General features: G+C 49.0%; 1 protein-coding gene across 1 annotated transcript in view; it reads left to right on the top strand.

Moving 5' to 3' along the window:
• Positions 1-13,326, top strand: part of Fstl4 (follistatin like 4) — a 433,548-nt gene that overhangs the window by 227,175 nt on the left and 193,047 nt on the right. Inside the window, exon 4 of the mRNA XM_085694933.2 lies at positions 8,032-8,277. Within this exon, the coding sequence (XP_085551059.2) occupies positions 8,032-8,277 (246 nt within the window). The remainder of the gene's footprint in view (positions 1-8,031; positions 8,278-13,326) is intronic.

Genomic DNA, 13,326 nt, shown 5'->3' with positions numbered 1-13,326 from the left:
GCTCAGCCTGATACCACGGAGACCTCATGCTGTAGACCCCTGCTGGCTGCCTAGGACCCAGCCACAGGACCTGCTGTTGGGGAGCACAGATCCCCAGTTGTATGGCAAAGAATGTAGTGAGCTAGCAAACAGCCAGAGAGAGTCCCAGGACAGAACCAGGAGCTCCTTTCATGCTTGGGAGAAAGTTCTAGAAATAGTAAGACCAGAGTTGCTATTGTCTCCCCACACTGCAGAGGGGAGAGAGCTGTTAATAGTCATGGAAAGGGCTCTGCAAGGTACAAGAGAACATTGACCTGACTGAACTTAGCTAGCCTGCCCAAGACACTGGGCTCCAGCCCTAGCATCATGCATTTAATTAACTAATTAAAATAAACAATAGTGGAGATTAGTTTCTGGGGTTTTTTCCTGACCACCTATTTTCTTTTTTGTTATTATTAAATTGTTTTTAATTGAACTATATATTTTTCTCCATCCCCTCCCTCCCTGTCTTCCCCCCATTTCTACCCTCTCCCATGGTCCCCATGCTCCCAATTTACTCAGGAGATCTTATCTTTTTCTACTTCCCATGTAGATTATATCCATGTATATCTCTTTTAGTGTCCTCATTGTTGTCTAGGTTCTCTGGGATTGTGAACTGTAGGCTGGTTTTTCTTTGCTTTATGTCTTAAAGCCACTTATGAGTGAGTCCATATGATATTTGTCTTTCTGGGTCTGGGTTACCTTTGTTTTTCAAATGCTTGAGTCCAGGATGTTTCAGTCAGTAAAGTGCCTTCCTTGTGATCAGTAGACCTGACTTGGGTGCCCGGAGCCCACTTTAAAAAGTCAGGCAGGATAAGGAAACAGAGACAGGCGGATCCCTGGGGCTGGCCTGCCAGCCTAGCCTACTTGGTACATTCCAAGATTAGTAAGAGAGCCTGTCTCTAAAAAGGTAGATAGTACCAGAAGAGGAAATGTCAAGGCTGTCCTCTAGCCTCCACATGCCTGGGGGCACACATACACTCATGCACACATGCACACATGCACTCATGCACACACACACACATGCCTGCACACACACAAGCCCTAATGCCTTGGCTCCTGCAAGGCTGCCTTTGACGGTAAGCTTCGGAGACCTGGTGAGGCCCACAGAGTTTGTCCTCCAGTCGGTCAACTCCAGTCACACTGTCCTGACAGCTTGTGGTTTCAGATCCACCCAGCTTGAGCAAATCCTGGGGAAAGTGCAATTGAAGTGTCCTCTTGGGAATACTGGGAGGCATGCTGTTTAGACTGCCATATAAACTCAGGCAATACTTTCAATATAAACGCATCCACTTTTCTTTTAAGGCTGGCCTCCTGAAGGCAGTCACCACCCCACCAGGCTCATGGGCACTTGAATTTAACTAGCCACGAGGCTCCCTCATGTCCAGCCCTGTTTACTCTTCCCATCACTGACTCAGAAGCTCTGGATCCAGCCTTTGCTGCGTACCAATCTCTTTTCAGTGCTCTCAACCATCTTGTGAAGAGCAGATAGACACCACTCACAGTTTTAAATAAGAAAAACAAGAACACAGGGAGCTTGCCTCGGGTCACAAGCTACCACCAAGCCCCGAGGAGCATGGGCCTAGGTAAAACAAAGGTTTAAAGTGTGCAGTTGCTTGAGGGAAGACACTAAGCCCTGGCTACAAGTTCTGATATAGGTCAGGGGCATTCTTCTGGCTCTGGCTTCCTCTCTCCTTCCCATGGAGCCCCTCTAAGCAGCAATATCTGTCTCTCTAAAGACAAACTTAGTTATCTGGAACCCCACATTCCTCCTTTTCTGGGGTCTCTTTGTGAGGTTGGGACTGAAATCCCAGTTTGGGAAGGATGAGAGCCCTGCCCAGGCTCCCTGGGAGTAAAACAAGTTATAGTATCAGGCTACCTTCAGAGACCCACCTAAACCAAAACCCTGATGTAGGCTAGCAGGTCGCTGCTCTGTTTAGCTCAGTACCTAACAACACTTGCCAATCATTAACAGCCTGGACTGTAAGGTTATGTATGAATTTATACATTTATTCCAGTAAAGATGCAAATTATTCCTTCTGGAGGCAAAGGTAAGCCCAGAGGTCCTAGTTTTCCCAGTATATCAGTCATTCCCTGGCAATACACCATACCCAACCACCTCAAGGCTTCCTACTTCTGCATGCAGTTCACTTCTCCAGTTCCCCTCATACATAGCATAACCACAGCTGGGGAGATGACTCAGGAGGTAAAATGCTTGTCATTCAAGCATGGGGACCTCAGTTCAACTCTCAGCACCCATGTCCAAAGCCTGTAAGCCCAGCACTGGGAAGGCATAAACAGAATGATCCCTGGACTGACTGAAGAGATGGCTCAGTGGTTATGTGCTCTTACTGCTCTTGGAGAAAATCGGTGTTTGGTTCCCAGCACCTACATCCTACACTGGGTAGTTCACAACTACCTGTAACTCCAGTTCCGGGGGTTCCAATGCCCCCCAGCCTTCATTGGCATCTGCATGCACACAGCGCATATAACTCGTGCAATACATGAATACACATAAATAAAAATAAGTTCCTCTTTAAAGACAAAACCATCAAAGAAATGACACCTACAATCCCTGAGGTTGACCTCTAGCTTTCATATGAATGTGCTGCCTCTTATACACACACTAACACACTCTCACATGTACACACACACACACACACACACCACACACACACAGGAGGAACAATGCATAAATGAGCAAGCATTCCACCCAGCTGCCCATAGTGACCATGTGTTTTTTTCCGAATGCCTCTGCCGGCAGAAGCTGAACATGGCCGTTGTCCTAGGCAAGGGTTTGTGGCAGAAAGCAGACAAGACTCTTTAGGTTCTTGGTTCTTCTCTGTCTTCCAACTCCTCCTTTGGGCTCAGCAGTGAGTGGTTTCCCCGGAACCTCACTGTGGCTTCACAGGGTGTGGGTGAGGTTGTGGGGTTTCATCCTGGGGTCTTGTGTAGGCATTGGTGGGGAGCTGAAGGCACGTGGCTCCACCTGAGACCTGGAGCGGACATTTGCAAGACCTGCTGAGTGGAAGGCAGGACTGCTATCTGTACCATGCAGAAGAAAAGCTCTAGACACAGAGACGCAACACTAGGAAAAACATGCCAGCCAGCAATCCTCATCCCCACGTGGAAAAATGAATGTGTCTCTCCTCATCTTTGTCCATTTTCTCTAGCTTTAGCAGAACACCATAGACTGGGCAGATTATAAACAAGAGAAGTTTATTTGTTCTTGTTTTGGGAAGTTGGAAAAATTCAAGAACATGGCCTCTGCACTGCTCATGGTATTGACAAGAAGGCAAGAGAGGGCTAAGGCTGTGACAAAATGAGTTGATCAGGAGCCTACCTGTGTCCTAGCTCCCTCATTCCCGTGATGACACTCATGCAGTCGTGGCTGTCCTGGCAGATCTTCACTGCCACCTTGACTGGATTTAGAAACACATCTCTGGGCCCATCAATACAGATGTCTCCAGAAAAGTTTGGCTGAGGAGGGAAAGCCTGCCCTGGATGGTGGGTACCAGCATCCCGTGGACTGGGGTCCCGGACTAATGAAAGTGAGCTGAGCTCCTGCATCCATCATGCTCTGCATCCTGGGTGTGGATGCCATGTGACAGCTGCCCCGTGTCCTTGCTGCCATGATGGACTGGGCTATCAAGAAACTGGCAGCCAGAGGAAACCCTTGCTTCCTGGGTTGCTTTTGCTGGCTGTTTCACCTCAGCAGTGAGGAAAGAAGCTCTACCAGTGCCCTAGCCACCTCTGAAAAACCCTGTCTCTTTAACTCTGTCACAATCATAATCCATGCCAACACTAAACTTGAAGGGAACATTCAACTGTGGCTTTCCCATGTGTCACCCTGGACACCATTTCTGAGATGGGAACACTCCTGGGTATGGAGGACCAAGGATCCAGAGTACCCCACCTGGATTCTTGAGCACCCTGGGCTATGAGGAAATTACACCCTAAGCCACAGATGTATCAGACTCCACTTTTCTGCATCCAGAGGCTATGCTGGAACTCACCCTCCTTGTACAGCCTCCCTTGGGGTTCAGGCTAGTGCTGAGTCCCCCATGTTAGACAACCAAGCTCAGAACTTCCGGCCAGCAGGTCTGTGACACTCTGGTCCAGAGTTGTCTATGAACGGCAGCAGAGGGTCTTCAGCACCAACAAGTACAAAGAGATTTGTGGCTCTATCACCATCCCTTTAATGTATCAATTCCCATGTCTCCCCATGTTCCGTAAATTTAATTAGTGTTGAAAAGCAGCTTATTTGGCAAGATGATCAGTTTTTAACCTGGGTAAATGACCTTCTTTATGACTATAAATTAGGCGCACGCTATCTTTTTCACGCATCACGGTCGTCCTCATAAACACTGGAGGCAGTTGCCGGGAGTCTCACTCCGTTACCTTTTCCATTACTGTTTTATCATCGTCCCGGTAGGAGTGGGGAATTCATTCTGCTTTAATGACTAAAAGGAAGTGGCAACGAGGGGCTTGTTTAATGAGGAAACTACCTCATGGTCAGCGTCTCCCTCCACGCCTGTCCCTTCCCTGGGCAGGCTCAGCTCCCCATGGGGCCTGCTGGCCACAGCCTTGGTGAGGGCCATAGCCTTGGAGAGAGAAGTACACGGGGCTTCGATGCTCCTATTATCTTAATTGCAAATGATTAGGAATCAAATATTTGCCGAGAGCTGATTTCCACAGCAGGGAGAGAAGGTGAGAGTTCTCATTGTCTTCCATGGCCACAGGTTGGCACAGATGTTTCCTTAACTGTGACCCCCTCAGAGCATGATTTATAGAAAGTCACCTGCAAGCTAATCATGGAGCAATGGACCCCAGTGGTGTTTACTACAATCCGGCCTTTCAAAGAAGAGTGCCAAGGGCAGAGGGTGCCCCCATCTGAACGAAGGTGGTCTCTGATGTTCCCTTTCCCCTGCCTCTCCAGGTCTCTGGTTCCCTTGACTGCAGAGGCCAATCCAGGGATATGTCTATCATCCTCCATGACTCCATCTTCCACTTCCTGCTCCACTTAGGAGAGAGGCAGGCAAAGATGAACGATCACAGCGTGTGACCCCCCATCTCCCTCCCCATGCCAACCTCTGACCTGGCATTGGAACATTGACACTAATTGTCCTTAAAATTGTTGTGTTTTTTTAAAACCTGAGGGACAATGGCCTAGAACCTGTGGAGCCTCCTAAAGCTAGAGTCAGGGCACTCATTCCAGGACAGTGGGAAAGGGAAGGAATGTGGACTGACTTTAAGAAGAAATACCTGCCAGGGTAAATTGGAACTGATAGCCATTGGGGGAGAACAAAGTGGAGGCATCACAGCTGGAGAAGAAACCCCACAACTGGATCTAAGAAGCCAAAGACTTGAGCGGTTTCTTTTCAAAATGAGCCATTGGTCAGTCTGTTCTGTTTGTACAGGGAAGTTTATTGAAACAGCATCCAGAGTAAGGCTTCACTTCCTTGCCCTGTCTTGGGAAAGAAACACAAGCTGATCATTTCAGCATTGTGTTAGTTTCTCCTAGTAGCTGTCGGCACTTTCCAGGGTGGCCCACTTCCCAACAGCCCAGGAGAAAGCTGCTAATCAAACACACTTGGTGGCCAAGCAGCCCCAAGTCCCGTGGTAAGGGAGGTGCTTCCAGCCTAGAGCCTCCTCTAGGAAGAGCCTGCTTCCTGCACCCTCCTCTTCCCACTGCCGCTGATCAACCTCCAGGAGGGGTGGGAGGGGTGGCTTCACAGTGCCACAGAGTCTTAGCAGGAATGTGGGCACAGTCAGACCGTGGATAAAGGAGGTTTTCACGCCCCGCTCTGGATCTGCACTCTTGCTCTGCAGAGATATGTTGACCTTCGAGTTTATTATGATGCAAGAAAAAAGTCGATACACTTCTTAACTTGCCAAGGTTAGGAGAATTTAAATGAGTTATTGAATCAAGTCGTTAATCTTCCCATAACTGATTTGTTTCCTTTTCAAATCTATGATGACGAAAATCAGACCTAACCCAGAAGAGGAAAAGGAGCCTTGGTTTTCCCCTTATACTTGTGTCTGTCCCAGGGATGGAAGGTTCAGTGCTGCTGACCAGGGCTATTGTGTCTTATCTAGTATATGGGAGATGGTTTATTTGTTTGGATAAGCACTAGGTTGCTTATGTGGTGTTTTGGTTTGGGCTTTTGGTACCTGGTCTTATGTAGTCCGGGCTTGTCTCAGCTCAATATGTAGCCACAGCTGGCCTTGAACTTTTAATCACCATGCCTCCACCTCCCAGATGCATTGATGACAGATGTGTGCTATCTTAACAAGCCTGGAAGACCATTGCATCAAACCATAAAGCAGAAATTTCTGCAGCTATAAACTCTGTATTCACATTTTAATTCTTTGGACAGTGGGTTCTTTTTTTCATTCCCTGCATGCCACATGCTGTCATTAATGGCCTGGAGTCATCCTCTAATTCCCTGGCATCTCCTCATATGGTGGACTATCAGCTAAGTGCTCCCCATGAATGCCTCGCTTTATCAGTGAAATAAGCCACCCCCCAGCCACCTACCTCTAGATATGAGCTCTGAGCACTACTGTCCCGAGAGCCTTATGAGTGGGTGTCAGACACAGGAGCTACCCAAGCAGTGTGGCATCCCCAAACTCCAGGGTCTCAGCCTTCTGTCCACAGATGCAAGATTAAGCTAGAGAGGACTGGTCAGGGATTGGAGAAGGGTTCTGGTGGCCCTGCTGATGGTGTGGTCTTCCCACTCGCCTCCTTACCACACTTCCTCTCTAGACTCTGGCTTCCCAGGGTCCATATGTAGCACTCTTAAGTTCCTCTGCTCAGCTCTCTCTACAGCTATAGTCTTTGCTCCTGGACTGCCCATTTCAGTTACTTTTAAACTGCTATGATAGAAGATACCATGATCAAAGCAACGCATAGAAGAGTTGGTTGGGGGGCTTACAGTTCAGAGAGTGAGTCTGTGACCATTATGGTGGACAGCATGGTGGCAGGCAGGCAGGTATGGTTTTGAGAGTAGCTGAGAACTCACATCTGATCCACAAGTGTAAGGTAGAGAGGGGGGGCAGAGCTAATTCAGAACGGCATGAGCCCACCCCCAGTGGCACAGTGCCAACAAAGCCACACCTCCTAATCCTTCCCAAACAGTTCCACCAACTAGGGACCAAGCATCCAAATACCTGAGCTTATAGGGACCATTCTCATTTAAACTACAGCACCAGCCTTGACTATATCATGGCTTTGTCACATTCCATCTTCAACAAGAATGACTAGGTCGGAGAGAAGTAGAGTTGCAGCTTATTCATCTTTGCGATCTCTCAGAAACCTAGTGCACAGCTTGACTGCAGATCATCACTTAAGAAAGAGAAAGGTGGGTGCGGTAGCCCATGCATGTGGTACCAGCACTTGGGAGGTGGAGGCAAGAGGATCAGGAGTTTGTAGCCAGTCTGGGTTAAACGAGACTATGTCTCAAAAGAAAGAAAAAGAAAAGTAAAAAGAATAAGAGGAGAAAAAAGAAAGACAGAGGAAGGAATGGGGGAAGGAACCAGTTTGATAATGATTTAGATGCAGATTGGATGCATGGAGTGGTCTCAGGGCACGGGAACGGTGGTTAGTAGGTCTGTCCTCTGGTCTAAGGCACCTCTTAGTGAGCAGGAAGGACTGGGCATCCTCACTGGTCCAATTGATGGCAAGAAAGAGCAAGCCCATGAAAGCACAAATATTCACCAAGGGCCCTCCCATGGGTTCCGGAGGAGCAGGTGCCCTGTTTGAGGTGTTCAGGGTGAACCTCACAAAAACAAAAGCTCCACTCAGCAAGATACACATTTTTGACTCCTGTAGCTACTTCTTGGAGGAACGGGGACTCCATGTAGACCCAAGGTCCTTCGTCCCACCTTGGGTCACCTCAGCCTCACAGGAAGTTGAGGTCTCTATGTTTCTAATGTTTGTGAACTAAAAGAGCAACGTGGACTCTGTTCTCCTGCGCTGAGCTAACCCTCTGTGTTGGTGTGTATCCGCAGGTCTGCCTAGCCCTGGACTGTCGGCCTCCTGTGGAAAGAAACCCTGCAGCCCCAGGAGCAGGTGCTCGCTCGATAAGGTCACAGGGCAGCCCTCATGCCACTGTGTGGAGGCGTGCAGGCCCCGCTACATGCCTGTGTGCGGCTCCGACGGGAGGCTCTATGGGAACCATTGTGAGCTTCGCCGTGCAGCCTGCCTGCTGGGCAAGCGAATCGTCAGCGTGCACAGCAAGGACTGCTTCCTCAAAGGTAGGAGAGGGCTCCTTGCCCCATGCTTTAGAGTATGTGATGGATCTTCTGACTCTCTTTCAATGAAGGCGGCGGAGGTGCTGGGTGCACGGGTCACAAGTGTAGAGAAAACAGCAGAGACCTTTTTAACAATGTGTCTTCAGTCTGAGACCTAGTCCCAGAGATCTCCACCCCTTCCCCACCCTTGGAGAACAGAATCTAGGGAGGTCAAGCTGAACTCTTAACTGGAGTGGCGTCTGTATCCTCTAGGCGCCAGACAACAGGTTATGATGATCCAAGTCTCCACACTGCACATCCTTGCAAAGGGACAACGAAAACCACATGAAACAGAGTTCCATGATGCAGGAAGCCACACTGTACATATAAAATGACCAGGTGATACGGACAGAGTGCTCCCCAGCCGGTGGGAGGGCATCCCATGCCTTGCCTGTTCAGAGAGGCTCTGAACAAGACCAGGAAACCACCAAGACAGCCAAACATACAAATGGAGACAGAGCCCAGAGAACTCACTCTGTGCCGAGCTCAGGTGGGAAGAAAAAGGCCCGATAATAAGAGCCCCAGGGAGGGGCTGTGTTTTGTGTGCAGCACAGTGCACCACAGCGGTTCTCGGAGGCTTGCAAATACATCTGGGTGTGAAGGCTAGAATGGTCTTCCTATGTCGCTGTGACTTCAGCACACATAGTATGTGCCATGGCCTGCAGAGATGCTTGTAAGCCTGAAGTAAAATGGCCATGTGTGCACTAAGTGTTCTATGCCACAGAAGCAGAACCTGGCAGATGGACAGACCTACCTCGACTAGGGAACTTAGGGGACACAGAAGGTGGGAGAGCTGTTCTCGGACCCTGTGAGAGCAGAGGTTTGCTTTGGATAGAGCAAGGAAGGTGGGAGGGCCATATGTCTGACGTGTTGGCCACCACGGGCTGAAGAATGACTTTGTGGTGATGAGCTGGGCCTCCAGGCTCCCCGTGACTACCTCCAGCATGTGTGTGTGCCGTAGGACACAAGCCTAGGTTGGGTAGTCACAGTCTTAGGTGAGGAGTACAGTCATGTGAGCCTCCACCCCCTCTGCCCCAAGCCACCAACACCCAAGTAACAAATAGGCTGTTCTGGGTTGGCTGTGGTGGAGGGGGCTCTGGGAAGATACACTTAAGCCTGTGACAGGAATAATCTCAGACACTTTCATGGCTGTGCTCATGACGCTAATGTTAAGGTGCTTCAAAATCATGAGGTGCATTATGCAAACGAGACCACAATGAGCTAAGGACAAATGCCTGGCAGCGCTGCCCAGCTCATGCCCGCCGCTTCCCCGGCAACCGAGCGCACTAAAACACTTGACCAGTTGCTCCAGCTTTATTGGGCGTGTTGAGTTTTATAGACTGATGTTCCGTCCTCTGGTTTCCAATATCCCCCAAATTGCATCTTTCTGAGGGTTTTTTATTTCCTCATTGGAGTGTGCACAGCCTCCCTCACCATCGCTTATTCAAACAGCATTTCTCATTTCACACGAGGGAAAGAACGGCCACAAACCCTGCCGCAATGAGGGATGACAAGGGCGGCCTCCAGCAGGGCTCCGTGTTGATTGAATTTATGCCCTGGATCTTCCTAATGCAGTGTGCCACCGGTTCTGTGAACCCCGGCCCACGCCCAACTGGTCCCTTCCAGACCCCTCTTCAAGCGAGCAATGTCTGCACATATCCCTAATTACCAGGTTACATCTGGGCTCTGGTATGTCTCCGCTGTGTGACCCCGGGTGCCTGTCTGTACTTCTCTGGTCCATCCTCCCCTTCAGCTATAGCCTGGGTCTAGCGGCTATCACTATCTGCTCTGGCTATTCAGAGTTAGGGAAACAAAAGATCATATGGCACAGGACCTGGCCCACTGCATCTGATAGGAACCGCCATTGCTTCTTCTCAGCTAAGGTGGCCGCAGACTTAGAGCATGGAGATGCCCAAACTGAAGGGGACACAGAGACAGGGATGGACAGGGACAAGTCTGCCTGGGAAGCTCTTGCAGGGGGGAGGACTTTCTGAGCCCAAATAACTTAATAGTGGCTAGAGACTGACTGGGTATAGGAAGTACTGAGTGCCAAGCACTGATGTTGTCACGGCGTGCCTACCTAGAACCAGGACTTCTCTACCCTTGATCCTTAGGTCTGGACTTGGAAAATCCTTTAACACAGTGTTTCTCAACCTTCCTCATGCCGCAATCCTTGTGTTTTGTGGTGACCCCAAACCATAAAAATATTTCCTTGCTACTCCATAACTGTAATTTTGCTGCTGTTACAAATAATAATGTAATACTTTTGGAGATAGAGGCTTGCCAAACGACAGGTTAGAATCACTGCTCTAAGACCTCGTGCAAGCGTTGGCTCTAGTCATGGCAGGCAGGAAGGCCCAGTCTCCTCCTCTACCATTCCTCTAGGGTATGTCTAACAAACTAGAAGACCCAGGCACAGATTAACAAGGACTTCCAGGGGTGGAGAACAGATCACCCTGAGCAAGGAACTCCCCCCCCCCCCAGAGCCATGGCTCCAATAGAAAGCCAAAGGCAGAGGCTTGAGGGGTGGCGGCTGAGGAGGGTGTGCAGGACCACGCCATCTGCTGTCTCCACCTCACAATGGCAGCAGGCTGTTTAACAGCAGCTTGATCTCCGTGGGTGACAGTCTGTCATTCATCCCAAACTTCCACGAAGTTATTAACACATGAAATTTTAAAACACTTTTTTTCCCCACAAAAATACAAATTCTAAAATCATCTGTCTTCTGTTCTCCCCACGAACATGTGATTCCACTCTCTAGGAGTGCACCTGTCCCCAGAAGCCGATATATGGAGTCTTGTAATGGGGCCAGGGTGTAGATCGAGTGGAAGAACTGTGGCAGATCACACCGGACCAAGGCATCGTGTCTACAGCCTTTTCCCTGCAGGGAAAGCTTCTGTCAAGGGCTGGCTGGTGACACACAGCCCTCTCTACACAGTGTGAGAGAAGAGTCAGAATTCTAAGCCCCCTGTTCGGAAGAAAACTTCTGGTATCAATCAATCCCAGTTGCTATGGTGACAGAATTCAAAGTATCATTTAGGGATCATTGGTCTGCATGAAAAAAAATCAGACTAAACTTGGGTGGCTTCTCCTCAAATTTGTGATTTTAATCCCAGATCTCCTGGGCCAGAAGCTTGGCATCTCTTATTCTATGTCAGGAGCAACGAGAGATGGGGGGAGGATTGTTTGTGTATGCTTTCCCTCAGCTCCAACTACCACCAAGATAGCGGTCGGGACTCACTGCCCGGCTCCATGCAGAACCCGTGTTTGGAGGCATCTGGCCACACGTGATTCTCCTGCACACTGGTTTTCACTCTCGAAGTTATTTTTCTGACTTGGTTTTAAAGCCACGCGCTCTCTCCTGTGAGCTTGTCTTCCAAGCACTCCCTCGTCACACTAGAGTCATGTTATTCGGCTGATCTGATGGCATAGTTCGGAAGGATGCCAAACAAACCTTGAAATTATGGAAGCGCAGAAAGAAAAGGTGGTTCAAGTTTGTCTTAAGTGAACTCTTCGGCTTCCTCAGCCTGCTGTGTTTGCAGATGTTCTTTAGATGGCTCCGCATCCAGAGGCCTGCAGCTGCGCTAGTGACATCCAAGAAGATAACTTCCACTTACATTTACCAAAAAAGGAGTAGGCCACACATTCACTAGATTCTTCTATCCTTTTCCAGAGACTTAACTCTTCTAAAATTCTATGCATGTGTGTATCTGGGTCTGTGGGTTATGTATGTGAGTGTGAACATGCTCAAAGAGGCCAGAGCAAGGTTTCAGATCCCATGGAGCTAGTGTTACAGGCACCTGGGAAGCTCCAGATGTGTGGGCACTGAGAACTAAACTCCTGTCCTCTGCAAGAGCAGCAAGTGCTCTTAACTTCAGCATCTCACTCTAGCACCCTGGCTTTTTTTTAAAAAAAAACATCCTAAGTGTTGGTGAACAGCCAGGAAAACTCAATTCTTTGTTCGCACATTAATAAAGCAAATCTTGATGTCAGAGAACCTTCTTTTCCTTCTCCATCTTTTCCATCTTACTGTTTATTATATTATTATTATTATTATTATTATTATTATTATTACTACTACTACTAATGCTGTTACTTGCATCTTGGTGCCTTCAAAACTTACGTTAGGTTCCACACCTTCCCAGGTGTGGAAGTTTCTATACTTCTACAAGTCTCTCCTGTCCTGCCAGGGAAAGTTACTCTCATCCCAGACTGTGCCAACCACACGAGACTCTAATCGCCAAGATGTGTGAGATCTTGCTGCTGACTTGGTGACAGAGAGGGGTGCGGTTAAATTCTGCCAGATGAGCAGCCCCTCTAGCTCAGAAGCTCTCTCACAAGGAAAGATTTAGACCTGAAGAAACAAGGGGAGATTGAGGATTCTGGGGCACGGTGTATTTCTATGCCTCCCTGGACTAGGACTCTGAGGTTGGCCTCATCGGTAAAGTGGCTATGATAACAGTACCAGTACCTCTTTCCTGTTGTGGGAGTAACTTCCGCTGCCTCAACCAATAGTCGCTGAAATACGAGCCCACAGTGCAGCGGGGAGCGACTTCCGCTCCGTCAGCCAATAGCTGCTGAAATACCAGCCCACTGGGGCGTGGTATATTTCTCTTTTAAAAAGAGAAGCATATCCGGAATAGGCCCTCTTGGTTCCGGCTCTTGGTTTTGGTGCTTGTTCCTGGCTCCTGCTCCCGGCTCCTGTGACTAGGCTCCCTTTTTGACGGTTTATGGTGTATGTAAGTTTTACCCCCCAAAATAAATAACCCCTTAAAACATAACTGGTGTGGGATTGATTTGCCGATAATTGGCGCCCAACGTGGGGCCCGAACCTACGACCCTGAGATTAAGAGTCTCATGCTCTACCGACTGAGCTAGCCGGGCGGGAGCTGGGCAGGATGATAAACAGGCCTGCCCACAGCCCCTCACTACACTTTCCTGCCATGGGGTGTTGTGAGAACAAAATGGGCCTCTGTGACTGCTCTGACTTAACACTTCTAAGTGGTACTGAGG

Source organism: Myodes glareolus, chromosome 9 (genome assembly GCF_982192425.1).
Source record: "Myodes glareolus chromosome 9, mMyoGla1.1, whole genome shotgun sequence".
NCBI classification, from domain to species: Eukaryota; Metazoa; Chordata; class Mammalia; order Rodentia; family Cricetidae; genus Myodes; species Myodes glareolus.
The sequence above is the reverse complement of the archived record's forward strand: the minus strand, read 5'-3'. Positions and strand labels throughout refer to the sequence as shown.